A 20,964-nucleotide genomic window follows, 5' to 3' on the forward strand; every position below is an offset into this window, starting at 1 on the left:
ACAAAACTGAAGCTTTACCCAAGTTGGGGAGATAAGAGTGATGGTTCATTTTTTATTGTGCAGACTATAGTCCTCCAATGCAGAAGGGATGAATAACTCCACCACATACAGCTCATCCCCATCATTATTCCTCAGTGCATCTTCAGGCGGCGGGCGCATCCATTATTGATGATGCCCCAATTGTGCCGTCCTCTGGTGAGTTATTCAATTATATACTGTCTGCTGAAGAAGCTAAGTAAGTGCATTGTAGATACTTACATCAATGTAATTGTCACCCAAGAGCTGCTGCAGCATCTGCAGCAGGGCCTTCTGCCTCTTACACAACCCTAGAGAGACCTCCTGTCAGGACCAATTGTTTGCTAAATATGATGGACACGGTCCTTCCCATGAACAGTACAGCCCTGCCGCGCTTACCCGGCATACAGGGATAGGCACATGTACATATCATAGCGGCACAAGCGCCAGAACCTTATAGAAACATCTCTAACCGTTGGGATACTTGAGCCATGGATCATCTCACAATGTCACTTATTTAGGATCCTATAAAGCGGTGAACCCACCGGGCTTCATTTAAAGCTGATGTAACCAGGTTTTACAATGCAAACTGCATATATTTAAAAAAAAAACAAACACACACACATTAGTAATGCAGGCCGGTGTACTTACTTTTAAAATCTATTTCATAATAATAACTGCATTATCCATTATGAAAACGGAAACTCAATCTCCTCTTTCTCCCCCTTGGAAAAATTATAGCTCCTCAGTGACCCTCCTCCCTGCTGAACTCTAAGGCTATGTGCACACGTATTTTTGAGGTGGGCGGATTTGAGAAATCTGCATGTAAAAGGCACTGCGTTTAACCGTGGATTTTATGCAGATTTTACCTGCGGATTCCTATTATGGAGCAAATGTAAACCGCTGCGGAATCCGCACAAAGAATTGACATGCTGCGGAATGTAAACCCCTGCGTTTCCGCACGTTTTTTTTTCTGCAGCATGGGCACAGCGGTTTCTGTCATGATTAAGGGTGCTTAGTCACCGGAAACGCGTTGACCTTGGTTTTAATTTTCTTGTATGCTGATGTTTTGTCCTTTCACTATATTTTAAGTGAAATAAATTATGGATTTTTCACTATTTCGTTGAGCTGGATCTCCTTCTCTTTCCTGTTCGTCCACGCCCTGACACAGCGGTTCCGTGCTCCGAGCTCTTGGGAATGTCGGTATGGTGAGCTGGATTTTGTTTTTTCCTGTCTTCCATAGGTTTACATGGTACAGTAAACTCATGGAAAACTGCTGCGGATCCGCAGCAAAATCCGCAACGTGTGAACAGTCTTATTGTCCATTCCTTAGGCTAAGTGGGCAGAATTCAGCAGAGAGGAGGGACACAGTTGTCAATCAGGCTAAGTGGGCAGTGTCCCTCCTCCCTGTATCTCTGCCCACCTAGACTAAGTGACAGCTCTTCAGTGCTGAAACCCCCACCCACCTAGCTTAAAAGCTCAACACCCCTCGTCCCTGATGAATCTGCCCACCTAGCCTTGACAGCTCCTCAGTCTCTTCCTTCCTGCTAAGCTTCTTCCTATTGAAAGGTCCTCAGTGTCCCTCCTCCCTACTGAGATCTCACACTGCTCAATACAAGCTGCAGCCAGGCAGGATTGGCCAAGGTTAGATACATTTGGGCTCATGAGAGCTGTCACTCTGTAGCTGAAAAAAACTCACGAGTATTATATATCAGGAGTATACAGGCCATTTTGATTATAAAATTAAAGCACCAGCATCATCAGGGCTATGATCTATGTAATAAAGTGTGCAGTTGTATAGTGAAATCTGCTGACAGATCGGCTTTAAGCCTCCTGGTATAATCCATGGTAAATCGTGGCAGAGGTGGGGAATCACCAGAAACTAAAAAGTGTCAATAGACTTAACATACAGATTGTATGAAAAGAAAAACACACAGAAACACAAACGTTAGTAATAGAGATCCCAGTTAGCAGAAGAAGATGTACACAGCATCTAGGGGAAATGAGGCGATCGTCCACTCTTGTCTATGGGACGTGTTTGGTATCAAAGCTTTGCTTAGAAGGTGATAAATCACCTGGGCCAGATATGGAGGAGCTTATACAAAGAGGTGGTCTTGCATTAGGACCACCATTGCATTCAATACCTACAAGACTGCTGGAGTAAGCTGAGCTGTTCTTGGCCATCCCTGTCAGTCCAATGGTGCACCCTCCATCCAACAGAGCAGAACGATTAAGGACCCCCGTCCTTGTGTTCGTGGAGGTCCGAGACCTATATACTATCCACATGATCGGTGGTCATGTTTTTCGCCCTTTTAACCTCTTACTGACATTCCCATTTTCTTTCTCTTTTCATAGAGCCATAACGTTTCTGTCCTTCAGTCCACAAGGCTGTACGAGGGCTTCTTTTCTGAGGGACAAGTAGTTTTGGGTAACGCCGCACATTGTAAAACTGGGAAATGAGGGGAAAAAAAAACAAAACCAAAACTACAATTCTGCCATTGCTTTTCGTTTTTACAGCATTCATCGAGTGGTAAAAAGAACCCGACAACATGATTCTCCAGGTCGACACGATTACGGCGATACCAAACTTGTGCTTTATATAAACATTTATTGTAGAGGCTTAAAAAAATTCAAAACTTTGTTAAAAAAAAGTTTCTCCGGAGACCCGTTTTTTTTTGTTGTTGTTGTTTTTTAACGTTTTCCCGTAGCTGTGTGAGGGCTTGTTTTTTGCGTGCTGAGCTGTAGGTCTTATTGGTATAATTTTCGGATACATACAAAGTTTTTTTTTGCTTTGTACTGCCATTTTGGAGGGAGATGTGTTGTGCGAATAACAATTCTGGTTTTTTAATTTGATATTTTCATAGCTCTGACAGTTGCAGACATGTTGATACCAAATATGCTTTCTTTTCTGTATTGTAGAAGTGTAGGGTGGGTGGGTGGGATTCATTATTATGTTAGAGGCTGGTGTGGGCTGTATAACGCAGCTGGCACCAGCAGTTGTAAGGTGTGGGCTCTGCTCCTGAGCCCGCTCCATACTCACACTCCCCTGTAAACCTATAGTGAAAGTTGGGAAGGGGATAAGGAAGTGAGAGAAGTTCAGCTGCAATACCCGACTCGGCCCACTGACAAGAGTGGCGCTAGGAGGAAGCATAACATAAGCAGAACTAATAATGGAAAATCCTTTTAACACCCGATAATGCAGTAATGATTGAAAAAAAATAAAATAATGAATGTTCACACAAAATGTGTTAAAATGTCTCCTGATAAATTAAGTAGACTGGTAAAAAACAGGAACCTGCTCAGATCAGTCATACATGCACCCCGGTACCAGATGTGGTGTACGGCTGCCATGGCCATATAACGCCCCGTTTTGGTGATCACATCGGATTATACAGAGCGTTACGGGTGTATTTGAGAATGATTAAACCAATATGTGACCGCAGGTGATTTATGATGGGGTCTACTGTGTCCTGATGGTTCCTCCAGCCCCAAGTCTTTCCATGCACATACAGCATAGAGCAGGTCCATTGTACATTGTAATATGGTGCCACCTTGTGGTGCAATTGTGGAAGCACTGGTCAAACAGTCCAGATCACTTCTTTTTCCTGTGCACCACTGTCCAGCCATCGGCCTCTGGCTCTCCATCCTCTGGTTGCCCACCAGATGCAGTAGAAGTAGTTGCTGTGGGGGTAGTAGTTACACTTGTCTCGCAGTCCATTGCCTGTAACAGAGGATATGATTAATCATGTTGCCATCAGTCGCACGAGCCTCACCACTGCCTGGAGACAAAGACATCCGTTGATTGAGAAGCGTATAACACCAGTCCTTTAGATGTGAGAGTCGCTGATACTTTAATGATGATACTACTACGGCAAGGGATTAGTCACAGCCCATATTTATAAAAAAAAAAAGGGGGGGGGGGCGAGCTGGGGGGTTACAAAATGCATAGCCCTAATTAGGTAATTAAAGAGTTAATAGACAGGGTCCTCCCTTTGGTACTCCTATTTTTCAGCAGCTTGAAAAAAAAAGTCTGTCTGGAGGACCCAGCAAGTCCATACATTGCATGGTCAGCCCACTGATTTCAATAGAAAAAAAACAATGTCTCACTTCCCCTGTGGGGGCGCTGCAGGGCAACAGACAACTCGTTACTGGGTTCTCCCAGAGGGACAGTCAGCGATTACTTTTGTTTTAGACAAAATAATCTAGACAGACACTTTCAAGGAGATTACTATGAAAAAAGCATTGCTGCCCAATCTTTACAGGGACTGTCCCACCCTTACAGCAGCTGTCCCACCCTTACAGGGGCTGTCCCCTTTCAGAAAACATTTCCCTGTGTGCACAGTTGGGTATAAACCCCACCCAAAAAAAACTGTGCTTTACCCACCATCATCGACTCCGGCCCTGGGTGTCCGCTGCTGCACCGACGTCACATTGACATCTCTGAGGCCATTCACTGAGCCCAACAGCCCTGCTTATGTAGACCAAATGATCCACGGGGCTCATTGATTGGCTGCAGTGATATCGACATGATGTCACTGCTGCAGCCACACAATGGAGGCCGGGTCAATGGTGGAGACACAGTGCTGGACCTGGGGAGGGTAAGTAAGGGACAGTTTGTTTGATGTGTTTGATTTTTTTCACAATGAAATGATCATAAGGGAAATCTAAATAAAAAATATTAAAGAAAAATTTTTAGACTGGCCATTAGGCCTTATGCTAGACTCCCACTTTCTGTATTTTACACAAGAATTTTCAACGGTCTAGTTATCACAGAAAGGATTACAATGAAACGTAACACCTCTATATACAATGGATAACACGAGATCCACCATTCACAGCTCACCTCCTCCTCCTGTATAATGACTGCTAACACCTCTATATACAGTAGATAACACAGGATCCACCATTCACAATAGGCAATATCACAGCTCACCTCCTCCTTCTGTACAATGACTGATAACACCTCTATATACAATAGAGAACACAGGATCCACCATTCACAATAGGTGATGTAACAGCTCACCTCCTCCTCCTGTACAATGACCGATAACACCTCTATATATAGTAGATAACACAGGATCCACCATTCACAATAGGTGATGTCACAGCTCACCTCCTCCTCCTGTACAATGACTGATAACACCTCTATATACAGTAGATAACACAGGATCCACCATTCACAATAGGTGATGTCACAGCTCACCTCCTCGTGTACAGTGTCTGATAACACCTCTATATGGAGTAGATAATAGGATCCACCATTCACAATAGGTGATATCACAGCTCACCTCCTCCTCCTGTACAATGACCGATAACACCTCCTCCTCCTGTACAATGACTGATAACACCTCTATATACAGTAGATAACACAGGATCTACTATTCACAATAGGTGATGTCACAGCTCACCTCCTCGTGTACAATGACTGATAACACCTCTATATACAGTAGATAACACAGGATCTACCATTCACAATAGGTGATGTCACAGCTCACCTCCTCGTGTACAATGACTGATAACACCTCTATATACAGTAGATAACACAGGATCCACCATTCACAATAGGTGATATCACAGCTCACCTCCTCCTCCTGTACATTTTCTATTTAGGTTTTTGTTTTTTTTAAATGAAAATCTCTGCTTGCTGTCAGTGTAAGTGCACAATATATTCACTTTAGCCACAAATTCAGGCAGATCTCTGGGCTTCGTACCTCCTCACTCTCGTCACTGCTGCTCTCCTCCCTGTCTTCAGCCGCTCTCACTTCTTGCACATTGGCCTTCACATTATACTTCTTCTGAGACAATTGAGCGATTTTATCTTTCACGCTGACGGTGTCTCCATGTCTGCATTGGGAGTAGAACATGCAGAGCTGCTGGGCAATCTGGGAAATGAGACAGGCCTCAGAACACAAGCAATATACATACAATGGCAAAGTGTCTTAATCTGGCAATACTCAATAGTCTGAAATCTACAGTATATGAAGAAGGAAAAGAAGCAGAAGTGTGGATTAATGGAAGCTATTTTGCTGGATTAGTGGAAGCTATTTAAAGGAACACCTCAGGCAAAACTTAATTTTGGTGCCTATACCATTACAATATGTCCAGAAATTATATGTGCAGGAAAAACCTTTCCCTTACTTCCTAGTATATACTGCTCCTGCCAGTGTCCAAAGGCTAGCCTGCCCTGACCTGGAAGCTGCCTCTGTACGGAGTGTGAGACAGAAGAGCAGGAGCTTACCTTCAGGGTCCAACTTCTTATTCTAAAGGTACCTTCACACTGAACGATATCGCTAGCGATCCGTGACGTTGCAGCGTCCTGGCTAGCGATATCGTTCAGTTTGACACGCAGCAGCGATCAGGATCCTGCTGTGCCATCGTTGGTCGCTGCAGAAAGTCCAGAACTTTATTTTGTCACTGGAATCCCTGCAGACATCGCTGAATCGGCGTCACACACATGTCTTCATATATAGCAATCTAGGACGAAACCGCCGCACAGCTATTCCTTAAACATCAGCGACATTACCGGTGCACGTGTTACTTCTCATGGATCCGACTGCCAGGTAGAGGTGCACGCAGGAGACAAGTCACGCCACTGGTACTATGTAGAAAGAAGCGGCAACACTCACTGGTCCGAATCTTTATTAGAAAAATACACATATCGTATCTTCATGGCATCGGGATACAAACGAAGGGGGAGGTGAGCAGGATGTGACGACGGCCATTTCGCGCCGACGGTAGCGCTTCCACGGGTCTAAGGTGCAGGAGCATGACGCGGGTTCATGAAGGAAGGCGAGGGGAAAACCCCTCCCCCTCCTCCAGATCCCCGCCCCCCCTACTCAACGCACCCACAGACGAGGTAATCATACGTGATGAGTGAGTTTAAAAGGAATCGGGGTTAACCCGGATCATTAACACCATAGCTCCCAATCAAAAACAAGCAATACAATATAAGACCCCAAACGGCCAAACAGGCATGACAACAAAATGTAACAATATACATCCCATCCTCCCACTAAAATGCAGTGAGTCATCCGCATAGTCTCAAACACGTATATAACCGATGGGACAATTCTGTAACCCCACCACAAAAGGACAATGCATCTAACGTATACACGTAAATCTGAGCACGTAAGGGTATCATGCGCAGCGGAATATAACAAGTCCGAATACATGAGGGACTGCAACTCATTACAAAAAGACAGCCATATCAATTCTATCATTTAGGCCTGCCGGTCCAACCGCGCGCGTACGCATGATCCACTGCGCCTCCTTCCTAAGTAGAAGTTTATGCACATCGCCACCTTGTGCTGGAGCAACCACCCTCTCGATACCTGCAAACGTAAGAACGTCCGGGTCCCCTCGATGGGTATCCCTGATATGCTCAATTAACCTTGGTGCACCTATGCCAGTTCGAATTGACCTATAATGCTCTCTGAATCGAGTACATAAATGCCTAAAAGTTTTACCGATGTAAAATCTCCTACAGGGACAAAACACCACATAAACGGTCTTCGCTGGTAACCACACATGTCTTCGCTGGTAACCAGGGTAAACATCGGGTTACTAAGCGCAGGGCCGCGCTTAGTAACCCGATGTTACCAGTGTAAAAGTAAAAAAAAAAAAAAAAACAGTACATACTTACCTTCCGCTGTCTGTCCCTCGCTGTGCTTCTCTGCAGTGTGAGCGCCGGCCAGCCGGAAAGCACAGCGGTGACGTCACCGCTCTGCTTTCCGGCCGCTGTGCTTACACAGTGCAGGAAAGCACAGCGCCGGGGGACAGACAGCAGAAGGTAAGTATGTACTGTTTTTTTTTTTTTTTACGTTTACGCTGGTAACCAGGGTAAACATCGGGTTATTAAGCGCGGCCCTGCGCTTAGTAATGCGATGTTTACCCTGGTTACCGGCATCCTTGGTCGCTGGAGAGCTGTCTGTGTGACAGCTCTCCAGCGACCAAACAGCGACGCTGCAGCGATCCGGATCGTTGTCTGGATCGCTGCAGCGTCGTTTAGTGTGAAGGTACCTTAAGACAAATACCAGCCCACCAATTCCTGTAGACAGACAAAGACCCAGCCCTCCACTACCTGTTGAGAAAAAGACCCACCCACACTTCCTGTACAGAGATAAAGACCCGCCCACACTTCCTGTACAGAGACAAAGACCCGCCCACACTTCCTGTACATTGACAAAGACCCACCCACAATTCATGTGGAGACAAAGACCCGTCCCCACTTACTGAACAGAGACTGCGGCCCACTTCATGTACAGAGACTAAGACCCGCCCACACTACATGTAAAGCAAAAGACCCGTCCCCACTTCCTTTAAAGACGAACACACGCTCCCACTTCCTGTAGAGAAAGAGCAGACCCATTTCCTGTAGACACAAAGACCAGCCCCCACTTCCTGTACAGAGACAATGACCTGCCCCTACTTCCTGCACAGTGACAATAATAATAATAATAATCTTTATGTATATAGCGCCAACATATTCCGCAGCGCTTTACAGTTTAACAGTTTCAAACAGTCATAGGTAACAATGTTAACAATACAGTAATAAAGCAAAATAAGACGACCCTGCTCGTGAGAGCTTACAATCTACAAAGATCTGTCCCTACTTCCTATACAAAGACCCACCCCCACTTCATGTACAAAGACCCGCCTTCCTGAACAGAGATTAAGACCCACCTTCACTACCTGAGAGACAAAAACCCACCCCCACTTCCTGTACAGAGACAAAGACCCACCTCCACTTCTTGTAGGGACAAAAACCCGCTTCAACTTCTTGTAGACAAAAAACCACCCCTACTTCCTGTAGCTACAAAGACCTGCCACCCCTTTCTGTAGACACAAAGACCCACCCCCACTTCCTGTAGAGAAAAAGATCTGCCCCCACTTCCTTTAGAGACAAAGACCTGCCCCCACTTCCTCTTCCTGTAGAGACAAAGACCTGCCCCCACTTTCTGTAGAGACAAAGACGTGCCCTCACTTCCTGTAGAGACAAAGACCTGCCCCCACTTTCTGTAGAGACAAAGACGTGCCCTCACTTCCTGTAGAGACAAAGACCTGCCCCCACTTCCTCTTCCTGTAGAGACAAAGATCTGCCCCCACTTTCTGTAGAGACAAAGACGTGCCCTCACTTCCTGTAGAGACAAAGACCTGCCCCCACTTCCTCTTCCTGTAGAGACAAAGACCTGCCCCCACTTTCTGTAGAGACAAAGACGTGCCCTCACTTCCTGTAGAGACAAAGACCTGCCCCCACTTCCTCTTCCTGTAGAGACAAAGACCTGCCCCCACTTTCTGTAGAGACAAACCCACCCCCATCCCATCTCCTGTAGAGACGACGTGTCCTCACTTCCTGTAGAGACAAAGACCTTCCCCCACTTCCTGTATAGACAGTTCCACCCCTACTTTCTGTAAAGACAAACCCGCCCCCACTTTCTGTAGAGACAAAGACCTTCCCCTACTTCCTGTATAGACAGTTCCACCCCCACTTTCTGCAGAGACAAACCGGCCCCCACTTCCTGTAGAGACAAAGACCTGCCCCCACTTTGTGTCTCCGCTGTTGGAGGCTGATCGCACTTGACACGTTGGACAAGCTGAACAGAAGGGCGCCATCTAGTGGCCTGAACTGTGAAGCAATTTTTCCAGGCTATTTAGAACATTGGTTATCTTTGCATTCAGGGACAAAAATAATTTGGAAGAAGAAATCAGTATAAATGTGTCCTCAGGTTCCCGGACAACAGAACATATGGTAAGTAACAATAGGTGTCGACTCCTGTAGGGAGAGGCCCCAGATGTCAGCCGAATATAGAAAGAGTGACGCCCACGGCGAACCTTCCCGTACCAGTCTGACGGGAGCCTTAGGTAACCCCTTCTTATACCTTCTGTATCCGAGAAGATTCTGGGAAAGTTAAGGTCAATGATTGTGCAATGGAGAGTTACACAAACCTTTAACTTCCCGATGCGAATCCTCGCATCCCACGCTTGCTGTCAGTGAATGGAACAAGAGACTTTGCATTAGTTTTCTCTTGCAACAAGCACTAGTTTTCCCGGAATATAATCAGGGGTGGTCTCTCGGTCCCTGGGATTTAACAAGAACATTGCCATTCACTGACTGCAAACTGCCTTAAAATTTATTAACCCTTTGCGGACCTATCAAATTTTTCATTTCTGAACTTTTGTTTTCTTCCAAAAGACATTCCTTTTTATCCCCCGTCGCCATACGATGCCTTGATTTTTTGTGTGGGGGCAACTTATAGTTTTGAATGACGTCATGCACTTTACCATATAATGTACTAATCAAAAGGGGGGGAAAAAACTCCAGGAAGTTATTTTCAGAGGAATAAAAGATTTGTTTGTTTTTAATTTATAACATTTGACCCATGTTTTAGCTCTTTTTTGAGCTCTACTTTATAAAAATAATGATCCTCGCTAAAGCACAGTTTCCGTCTGATCTTCACAGGTGTACCAAGATGGAAGATGGGGGTCTTCATAAGGCCCCAGGGTAACACATCGGCACCAAGACGTTTGGGTGCACAGCCACTCCGTAATCATTTAAATGCTATTGTCAGTGATTGCGAGGCACTAAATGGTTAAAAAGCAGCGATCAGAGGAAGCTCTGCTGCAATTACAGTCAGGTGCCGGCTGTATAACACAACCGTCGTCTGCCCTGTATGAAGCAGGATCATCTACTGAAACCGATCCATATACATCGTGGTGCGGGGAGGGGTTATAGGGAAACAGTCAGCAGAACTTAGCTCTGTACACCTCTTCCAATAGCACGTGCCCTACAAAGGTCTTCCTAAAGTTATGTCCAATTGTGTAGAAAAGCATAAATACAGCAGGTGAGCAGCAATGGTCCTTGCGCTCTTGTCCATGGGGCAATACACAGTGTATACACCATGCCTGGAGTGTTCCTTTAAGGAAGCCTAAAAACTAATATTCACCAGTAATAAGAACCTGCGATCCCTGTTCCTGAGAGAGTTGGTGAGCACCCCGACCCCAAATATCCATACCATAGGTAAACTTCCATCCTCCACCATGATGTCAAACTCCTCATTCAATATGCTTTGCAGGGTGTCCTCCACCTCGTACTGCTCCAAGTCCGCTGCAGAAAGACAATGGCATTACATGGAGGATACTCCATCATAAATGTTGTATATATGACCTTTTTATAGTAAGCTGGAAACAGTCAGCAAGCTGCTGCTCCGAATACTTCTTTAGGGCACATACATAAAGGAGCATGAGCGCCCTTCTTCCCCTGTACCATAAGCTTCTAATTTTTAGAAATGTTAGAAGTGTGGCATTTTTGCAGCATTTTTCACCCATTTGAAAGCAATAAGTTGTGCAAAAACACTGCAAAAAACCCCGCTGGCATCAGGTTTTGCTGCGTTTTTGGTGCCAATGCCTGATGAAATTGAATCAGATTTTTTTTTTTTTATCCAATGAACTTTACCAGCATGCACAAGACACAAATGTACCATTACAAAAATGGAGTAAAAACACATAAAAATGCAGCAAAAAACACGGCAAACACTCAGCAAAACCTTTTTTTTTTTTAACTTTGCTTCTTTACTAACAAGAGAGCAGGTTTTGCCTGCGGGAAAAAAAAAGAACGTGTGAACATAGCCTAAGGAAGCATGGCTAATAAGGGAGAATATCATTAAACTCAAACACTCCCACAAAGCCTATTTAGTACTTTGAGTGCACAAGGGTGCACTGCTCAGAATAAGGACATTCACAGATGCAGCTCTGCTCATAATTTAATGGAGTTGTTCAGGATTACAGAAACATGGCTGCTTTCTATTAGAAGCAGGGCCGTGCCTGTCCTTGGGTCCGCTCCATATACAGCCGGCATCTGCTTATAACAGCAGCGATTAGAGTTCGCTCCTATTGCTGCTGTGTAACCATTGCAGAAGTCAAATTCTGATAGCGATATATTTTTGCAGCGCCCATTATATCCCCCATGCGTCACAATCATAAGGTGCAGATGGATGCCATTGGCACCAGGGGCCCAAAAATTCCCCTGTAGTTTGACTGCTGGTGCCCAAAAGGAAGGGAGCGCCAGCGGCTTTTTGGAACATACCGTATATACTCGAGTATAAGCCGAGATTTTCAGCCCACTTTTTTGGGCTGAAAGTAACCCTCTCGGCTCATACTCGAGTCATACCCAGGGGTCGGCAGAGGAGGGGGAGCGGAGCTGTGTAATAATAGTCACCTTCTCCTGGCAAGTCCCTGGTTCCCCAGCGCCGCCAGCTTCTTCCTGTAGTGAGCGGTCACATGGTACCGCTCATTACAGTAATGAATATGGACCTGACTCCACTCCCATAGGGGTGGAGCCGCATATTCACTACTGTAATAAGCGATACCATGTGACCGCTCGCTAAAAGAAGAAGCTGCCGGGGAACAGACGTGCAGGGACTCGCCAGGAGCAGGTGAGTATGGCGGGGGCAGTGCGCGATATTCACTTGCTCCCCGTTCCACCGTCGGCACCGCTGCGTCTTTCACGTCCTCTGCAGTGACGCGCAGGTCAGAGGGCGCGATGACTCGATTAGTGCGCGCCGCCCTCTGCCTGAACAGTCAGTGCGGAGGACGGGGAAGACACAGCGGCGGTGGAACGGGGAGCAAGTGAATATAGTAAGTGCCGGGGGCCTGAGAGGTGAGTATGTGATTTTTTTTTTTTTTTATTGCAGCAACAGCATATGGGGCAAATGTCTGTATGGAGCATCTTATGGGGCCATGCGCAGCGTTATATGGGGGCAAATATCTGTATGGGGCCCATGTGCAGCATTATATGGGGGCAAATAACTGTATGGGGCCATGTGCAGCATTATATGGGGCAAATATCTCTATGGAGCATCTTATGGGGCCAAAATCCACATTTGTGGAGCATTATACAGGGCAAATATGTCTATGGAGCATCTTATGGAGTCATAATCAACATTTTTGTAGCATTATATGGGGCATATTTTAATATAGAGCATCTTATGGGGCCCATCATAAACTGTATGGAGCATTATATGGGGCGTATTTTGTATGGAACATCTTATGGGGCCCATCATGAACTGTATGGAGCATTATATGGGGCTCCTGATTCAATACGGATATTCAAAAACACTTAACCTACTGATGTCTCAACTAATTTTACTTTTATTGGTATCTATTTTTACTTTTGACATTTACCGATAGCTGCTGCATTTTCCACCCTAGGCTTATACTCGAGTCATTAAGTTTTCCCAGTTTTTCGTGGCAAAATTAGGGGGGGGGGGGTGTGGTTAAACTCAGGTCGGCTTATACTCGAGTATACGGTAAATTTAGATTGAAAGATTATAGCTGGCAGAATAATGGAGCCATGCTAGAAAAGACTCCATTAACGAAAAATATAAAAGCAAAATTATCTAAGGATATAATATGATTATTCTATTAAGCCAAATTTAAAGGGGTTGTTTCAGCATGATAAATGGGTAAAAACAAGCAAACTTCCAATTTACTTGCTACTGAAAAAAATTAAAAAAAAGTTTACTCCTCCTTGCCAAGGATAACTGACACCTCTGCAGGAAAAGTGACCGATTTCCTAAGCAAGGAGCACAACCAGGACTGTATAAAATGGACAGACTCTGAAAATATATAATACATTGGGTTCAGCAGTACAATGCAGACTTTGCTGTAAATGTTTTCATAAGAATTTGGGAAAGTTATAAAATGTCCTATAAATATCTGTTCTGTTCCTGATCTAAGTTTAGCTTAGATGAATCTGTGCTGCACTTTATGTACATGATCAGTGGTGATCAGGGCTATAGAGTCGGAGTCAGAGTCTGAGGTTTGGCTTACCGACTCCACAGCCCTGAGCGCAACACTTGCAAGCTCTTTACTATAAAGCTTGCAAGCGCTGCTCTGAAGCTGGCCAGATAGCTGCTGTGCCCCTGCGATCCTCCGATGCTACAGAGGCAAACCGGACTGTGCTTTTTGCATCGGAAAGTGCACAATGTGGAGCTCAAGAATGACAAGAAGGAAGCTGGAAGGCAGGGGAGCAGTGTGCTCCTGAAGATGAATAGGAGACAACCAGGTACCTGTGAGAAGGCTTTGTTTTTTTGCATCAAGCTGTATTAAATTTTGTTTTACATTTTGAAATTTACATTTGATTACTGAGGGTTTCAAACTTTTTATGCCTTTAATTTAAGGCGACTCGAACCTGTGATCAAGTGGTCGCCTCTTGTAAAATTGACCAATCTTCTACAAAGTGTATCGGCAAAGGACGAGTAAGTGTCAGAACGAGAGCTGAGTGGTTGAATATCATTTTTTTCTCTCTCTTTTTTTTTTTTTTTTTTAAGAAGAGTCTGAGCCTTTATTTCCCGGACAATACCTTTAATATTATTGCAGCGATCCCTGATTTTACAGTACTGCACACATTTGGCGGTTTCCATAGACTAACAAAATTTTGCCACAGTTGGCACTAGGTCCCATACCCTGTACTAGTGAGAATCTCACCTGTCAGAAATTAAGGGAATATTCCTTTAAGAAAATAGATAAATGGCTACACAAACTAGATGTACAACATATATACATGTGAGTGGACTTACAATTGGTGTGAAAATACTCATACACCGCCCCCACCATCCATTGAGCCTTCTCCTGCACATGAGGACCTCCGAATCCATTCTCTACTGCGATCTGTCAACATAAAGGACAGTAATTGCTACACAGTACACTGCCTCTTCATGCGACACTGGCTTGCTTTGAGACCCTAACGGACAATAGAAAGCATGAACATATTGCACATAAAGTCATGTTTCTTCAGGATAGACGCCACGAGAACGGACAAGGTTTCTCTCAGTTTCAGCAGTTTTCCGTGTGTCAGTGGCAGACAGTGTGTAATTATATGCCGCAACTTTGTGAGAGATAATGGTGATGACTCACGCAGAACCTAGTGTACTGGTTTCCAGCACCATCGAGAACCATAAAGTGAACATGGCTAAAAATATGTCACAATTCAAGTCCGTGAAAACTAGAGGTTAGAACAGGGTCTTCAGCTCGTCTGACCAAAGTCAGCAATATAAATGTCAACTTTCCCTAAGTCTTAAAGGGGTTCTCCAATAAACAAGCCATATCATGTATCCACAGCACATAATCACTGAGGACTGCTGGGACCCCACTAATGCAGAGATCGGGGGGTCTTAAAAAGTCCCATGTGTGAATGGAGCAGTACTGAGCATGTGCGAGCACTAGTCTTATAGACTAGAAAATGGAGGAGTGGTCACACATGCTCACTACTGTTTCATTACCAACCTTTGGAAACAAGTTTTTGGGATCAGTGAGTGTTATTGAGGTCCCCACTCCCAACAATCATACATTTGTCAACTATCCTGTTGAATGGTGATATACAGCTCTGGCAAAAATTAAGAGACCACCACATCAAAACCCAGTCATGGGCAGCCCAATCTCCAGACCTGAACCCCATTGAAAACCTCTGGAATGTAATCCGGAGGATGATGGATAGTCACAAGCCATCAAACAAAGAAGAACTGCTTACATTTTTGTGCCAGGAGCAGTGTGAAAGCCTGGTGGAAAGCATGCCAAGACGCATGAAAGCTTTGATTAAAGATCATGGTTATTCCACAAAATATTGATTTCTGATCTCTTCCTGAGTTAAGAAATACGAATAAAAACTGGGAAAGAAAAAGCGCAATAGGGTCTTATCCGATGACAATGGGGTGTCAGGGAAAAGGGGTGATACACTCACCTTGCTGAGCTGCTAATTGGCAGCACAAAAAGCATGTAACAGCTGCTGCACAGATACCGGTCTAGAGGACGACCACAGGAATACAAGAGAAATGAAAGGAGGCATCACTTAGGTGCTGCTGAGATGAAATATTATTATCGCTTACTATCACTGATAGCTGCCCCAATATTGTTCTTACCAGCTCCTTCCTGGGATCCTGAGACTCTCTGCCACTATTCACAGTAGGTTGGGATTTCCAGCTACGACGAGGTCTGGAGAAGAGCTTGCACAGGAATTTCCTGGGCTTAGTCATGGCCATAAGTCACAGCTTAGGCTACATTCACACTAGCGTTGGCCCGTCGCAGTGCTTCGGGCCGACATACCGATGCATCCTGTAACAGCGCCACACAACGGGGGCAGCGGATGCATTATTACAACGCATCCGCTGCCCCATTGTGAGTTGTGGGGAGGAGGGGGCAGAGTAACGGCCGCGCATGCGCGGTCGGAAATGGCGGACACAACGCACAAAAAAAACATTACAAGCAATGTTTTTTGGTGCCGACGGTCCAACGCAACCGTCGCACGACGGTTGCAACGTGTGGCAATGCGTCGCTAATAAAAGCCTATTGAGAACAAACGCATCCTGCAGACAACTTTGCAGGATGCGTTTTTTCTGCACAACGACGCATTGCAACGTGCAAACTTGAAAACACGAAATTTGAACTGCATTACTGCACTAGAAATATGAAAAATGAGAGCTTTTAGCGCATAAAAATGGCCATATTTATGTGTACCTCGTAGCCACTTTACGGCATCTCTCTTATACGAGGTCCTACGCTTGACCTACCTCACCGAGAATAAACGTCTCCATCTGAATGGGTACATGTGAAACCTCTTCTTGGACTCAAATTCTCTCTCTCTGTGGAGGGGTATTGGACCTACTATAATTAAAACACCTGTGGCTAGGAGGCGGGGAGTGCACGATCAGAAGGCTAGAGAATACATTTCAAAAACCTGACCTGCACATCCAAACATAGACTGAGTGTGAACAGGTGCTGAACCCAGAGTCGCCAACTCGTATATAGTTAAGTAAAAAGGGCAGCACACTGCAGCGCCAAAACATGCAAACTTGAAAACACAAAATTTGAACTGCATTACTGCACTAGAAATATGAAAAATGAGAGCTTTCGTGTTTTCAAGTTTGCATGTTTTGGCGCTGCAGTGTGCTGCCCTTTTTACTTAACTATATACGAGTTGGCGACTCTGGGTTCAACACCTGTTCACACTCAGTCTATGTTTGGATGTGCAGGTCAGGTTTTTGAAATGCATTGCAACGTGCGTCATACGACGCTAGTGTGAAATAAGCCTTAGAGAGCTCATGTTCTGAAGTAGCAATGTCCAGAAGTTTGGGCCTAGCGTAAGTGTCCAGAGGTTGGCTTTAAGCACTCTGTGCTAGGAAGAAGAGCTGATAAGAACCATATTGGGGCAGCAATCAGTGATGGTAAGCGATAATGATATTCCATCTCAGCAGCGCATAAGTGATACCTCCGTTCGTTTCTCTTTTCTTCCAGAGTTAAAACATTAATGTTGTTGTTTCTAAATGATTATGAACTTGTTTTCTTTCCATTATTTGAGGTCTGAAAATACATTTTTTTTTTTAAAGATGTGACCATTTTTCTTTGTCAGAAAAAAAAATACAAAATGTATTGCTTGGAAATTCGGAGACATGTTGTCACAAGTTTATAGAATAAAAGAACAATTTACATTTTGCTCAAAAATATACCTATAAAGAGAAACATCAGACAAACTGAACATTTTGCAGTGGTCTCAAATTTTTGCCAGAGCTGTAGGTTGTTAATAGGACAATCCTTTTAAGTATGTTGACATTATATGCATGTAAGAAATGGAGCTTATTTTTGGGGTGTTACCCCATCCATGTACCGGTGCGGAGATCCTGACTGTACGTGAGTGGAGTGCAAGAGCAATACGCTTACAATCACTAGTCGTACGGAACTGAGTAAAGCAAGTCCGCAATCTATTACTAGGAGTTTGGAAAATTAAAGGAGTTTTCCAGAATTGGGATAAGTCATTTTTTCCCAAAACATAGCGCCACACTTACCTATGGGCAGTGTCTGGCATTGCAGCTCAGTCTCATTTACCACCTGCATCTGTTTCTTCAAGTAGGATCACTGATCTTTACAATATGGGTGACAAGTGGTAGCAGCTACACCTGTTAAGTGTCCCCCATCACAGCATGTAAAGTGGATTTGTCATGAGACGGTGCAGCTTAAATTAGGCGCATCCACTAAATGCTCACAGAGGGTTAACCTATATGTGCTCGCTGTCCATGTGATTGAATTTACTATATTCCAGACAAATCTCACTTACGGTACATTATCTAGAGATGGCAAATTACCAATATTACGGTATTTCAGCATGTCATTCTCACGTTTAGCTCACCTTGATCTGAATTAATCTGGATGGTTGGATAAGGGCTCTTTTCCATTTGCGAGAAACACGTCCGTGTCTCGCATGTGAAAACCAAGCTATGGCGCCGGCACTTGGGAGTGGAGCGTGCGGCTCCATGTGTTGCTATGCGGCCGCACGCTCCTCTCCCAAGTGCCGGCGCCAGAGCTTGGTTTTCACATGCGAGACACGGACGTGTTTCTCGCAAATGGAAACAAGCCCTAAAGCACAGAGATAAAGAAGGTGCCATGTGTCCATTCTGCTTCGCTTATGTGGTACTCGCTCAGAATTTACTATTGGGTCAAATTAGTTGAGGACTCGGAGCTCAATTAGAATAAGGCGAAACCGAGCAGATGGTTCACGGCCATCACGAGGCAGAAAACCACAGCAACAATCTGCTGCAGTGAGGATAAAATCAGTGATGAGCGCAAGTGCTCGTTACCAGTATGGCGGGTGCTCGAGTCACATGTTCAAGTCCCCACAGCCGCATGTTTCACAACTATGAGACAGTCACCAAAACATGCAGGATTAACCGTGCTTGTCAGGCATGTTTTGTCATCAGACAGGGTTTTGGGCAGGCCGTATCTCATGGTATGTATGTTTTGTCTAACAACCACGAATCATGCAGCCGCGGGGACTCGAACATCTCACTCGAGCAGCGTGCACTTGTGCTCATCACTGGATACAATCACTTGATTTTGCATGGAGACAGTTTTTGCACCCAAAAAACAGTGTGATCCGTTGTAATTGATGCACAGAGTTGCAAGCGAAACCGTTCCTCTGAAAAGTCAAGGGACTGTTGAACTAGCAATATGCTGCCAGAGCTCCCTTCATCCACAGCAACATCATTCTAAGCAAAATAATGCGGCAACTACCCATGTGCTGAGTGGAGTTTCAGCCACATGTGATCCCACCCGTGGCACTAATAAGGTCTCATTCACAAGTCCGATTTTCACAGATATACTATCACAGGTACGAGGCCTATGGGGCCATTCACAGGTTAGTGATTTTTCATTGACTGAAAGGTCTGCAGAAAATCGCGGAGACAAGTCCGACTTTGATCCAAGGGTCATATCAAAATTGGTTAAACAAATCAATGGATCTATGAAAAACTCAGACCACACTCAAATTACATCTGAGTGCATTGCGATTTTCACAGACTGTCAGAACAGAGAAGGTGGAAAAAACAGTTTCTTTTTAAATTTCTCCACGTATGAGAAAAACAGATTCACCCATCCCTTGTAGATTGTGAGCCTTCGCGGGCAGGGTCCTCATTCCTCCTGTACCAGTTATGACTTGTATTGTTTAAGATTATTGTACTTGTTTTTATGTATACCCCTCCTCACATGTAAAGCGCCATGGAATAAATGGCGCTATAACAATAAATAATAATGACACTCGGTCTATACTCTGAACCGAATAATCGGCCCATTTTTCTCATACATGGAAAAATAAGGCATATTCACATAAACTAAAATCTGACATTTTGTTGGCAGAAATCAGAGGCTGCTCTGTACACTTTTGCCATTTGTACAACTGAGGATCCATAGGAAGGCTAACCTCAACGTGGCCGATCCTCTGCTTTCCTGTGACTATGACTGAAGTCATGGATCTCCACAAGCATACAATGCAGACTTTACATGGATAAAAGGAGTTGTCGCCTTTCTGTAAACTTTGACTAAAAGGAAAAAAAAATAAAATTAGCTTTACTCACACTTACAAAATCCAGTACCAAGTCTCCGCTGATGCTCCCAATAACTGAGCAGGTGTGCCATCGACTTGGGCAGAGTCGCTGAGCTCACCGATTGGCTGCAGCACTGTCGAGGTGACATCAGCGCTGCAGACAATAACAGTAACTGGGAGCAGCAGCGGAGACTCAACCCTAGACCCGGGGAGGGTGAGTAATGCGCAGTTTATTTTACATTTGTGCTTTCTTACAATGGAACATCCCTTTAAAGTGTTGAATTTGTGTGAAATCAAACACGGCGTGATTGTTACAGTCAAAAATTCTGCAATGGTCTCATTCATCTGAAAGAAGCATACATAATCTACGCCGCTCAGATCAATGAGACCGATCTCCGCACCAGTATACAGACCAAGCCGACCAATGTACGACGCTTTATGGGACATACGTTCCCCTATAGAAACAATTCAGGGGCGCTGGTGAGAGTTGTGACCGTCCGATTTACCGCTAACAGGCAAGAAAACGTAATGCAGCGATGATAAGAGACGATCATCACAGTAGTAGTCAGATCATAGTGTAATCATGTATATGACGAACCACAGTAAGCAATGCGGGGGTGTGATCCTCCCTAATACACTGCACCCCACTGACAGGACCTGCTCATACACGGCCCTATATAGGACTGGACCCTAACCGTCCAGCAGTGAGTAACGCTGTCACCTGCAGCACCGGCCAGCTCCCCAGCACCGCCTGCACGGCTTCATAAAACACACCACGTGAGTCCACGCTGCGCGCCGCCATGACACCGGATCTGCAGTGACTGAGGGAGATAGCCGAGCGCAGGCTGAGGCTGCACAGGACACTCAATGGAAAGCCGAAGCATCGATCGCTAGAGCGCGGAGTGGACGGGAAAACTGCACTGTTTCCATGGAGACACAGCCCCACTAGTCAAATCCGTTCACAATCCTAATAAACAATGCGACTTTTTTTTGTTAAACAGTCCCTCCTTTGGTTTGCAAAATAAAAAGCTGTGCCTAAAATACAGGTTCATCCCTTGTGTGTGCGTGTGTGTGTGTGTGTGTAT

The 20,964-nt window shown here is 44.9% G+C and overlaps 1 protein-coding gene across 1 annotated transcript; it reads right to left on the reverse strand.

Annotated features, from left to right (window-relative positions):
- Window positions 1–1,726: 1,726 nt before the first annotated feature.
- On the reverse strand, window positions 1,727–20,696 carry TSR2 (TSR2 ribosome maturation factor). Its single transcript, XM_069748199.1, has 5 exons — window positions 20,601–20,696; window positions 14,592–14,682; window positions 11,028–11,119; window positions 5,727–5,897; window positions 1,727–3,736 (listed from the first exon to the last, which is right to left on the reverse strand). The coding sequence occupies exons 1-5, from the start codon at window positions 20,679–20,681 to the stop codon at window positions 3,608–3,610; spliced, it is 564 nt and encodes a 187-aa protein (XP_069604300.1). The 5' UTR covers window positions 20,682–20,696; the 3' UTR covers window positions 1,727–3,607.
- Window positions 20,697–20,964: the final 268 nt, after the last annotated feature.

The sequence above is a fragment of the Ranitomeya imitator genome, chromosome 2 (assembly GCF_032444005.1).
Source record: "Ranitomeya imitator isolate aRanImi1 chromosome 2, aRanImi1.pri, whole genome shotgun sequence".
NCBI lineage: Eukaryota > Metazoa > Chordata > Amphibia > Anura > Dendrobatidae > Ranitomeya > Ranitomeya imitator.

What these genes read in the sequence shown, in the direction of transcription:
- TSR2 (XM_069748199.1), bottom strand. Translation starts at nt 20,681, where the DNA reads ATGGCGGCGCGCAGCGTGGACTCACGTGGTGTGTTTTATGAAGCCGTG. An exon ending in GGAGCTGGCCGGTGCTGCAG is followed by an intron (nt 14,683 to 20,600) that starts GTGACAGCGTTA and finishes TTATGTTGACAG; the next exon opens with ATCGCAGTAGAGAATGGATT. An exon ending in AGGATGGAAGTTTACCTATG is followed by an intron (nt 5,898 to 11,027) that starts GTATGGATATTT and finishes CTCATTTCCCAG; the next exon opens with ATTGCCCAGCAGCTCTGCAT.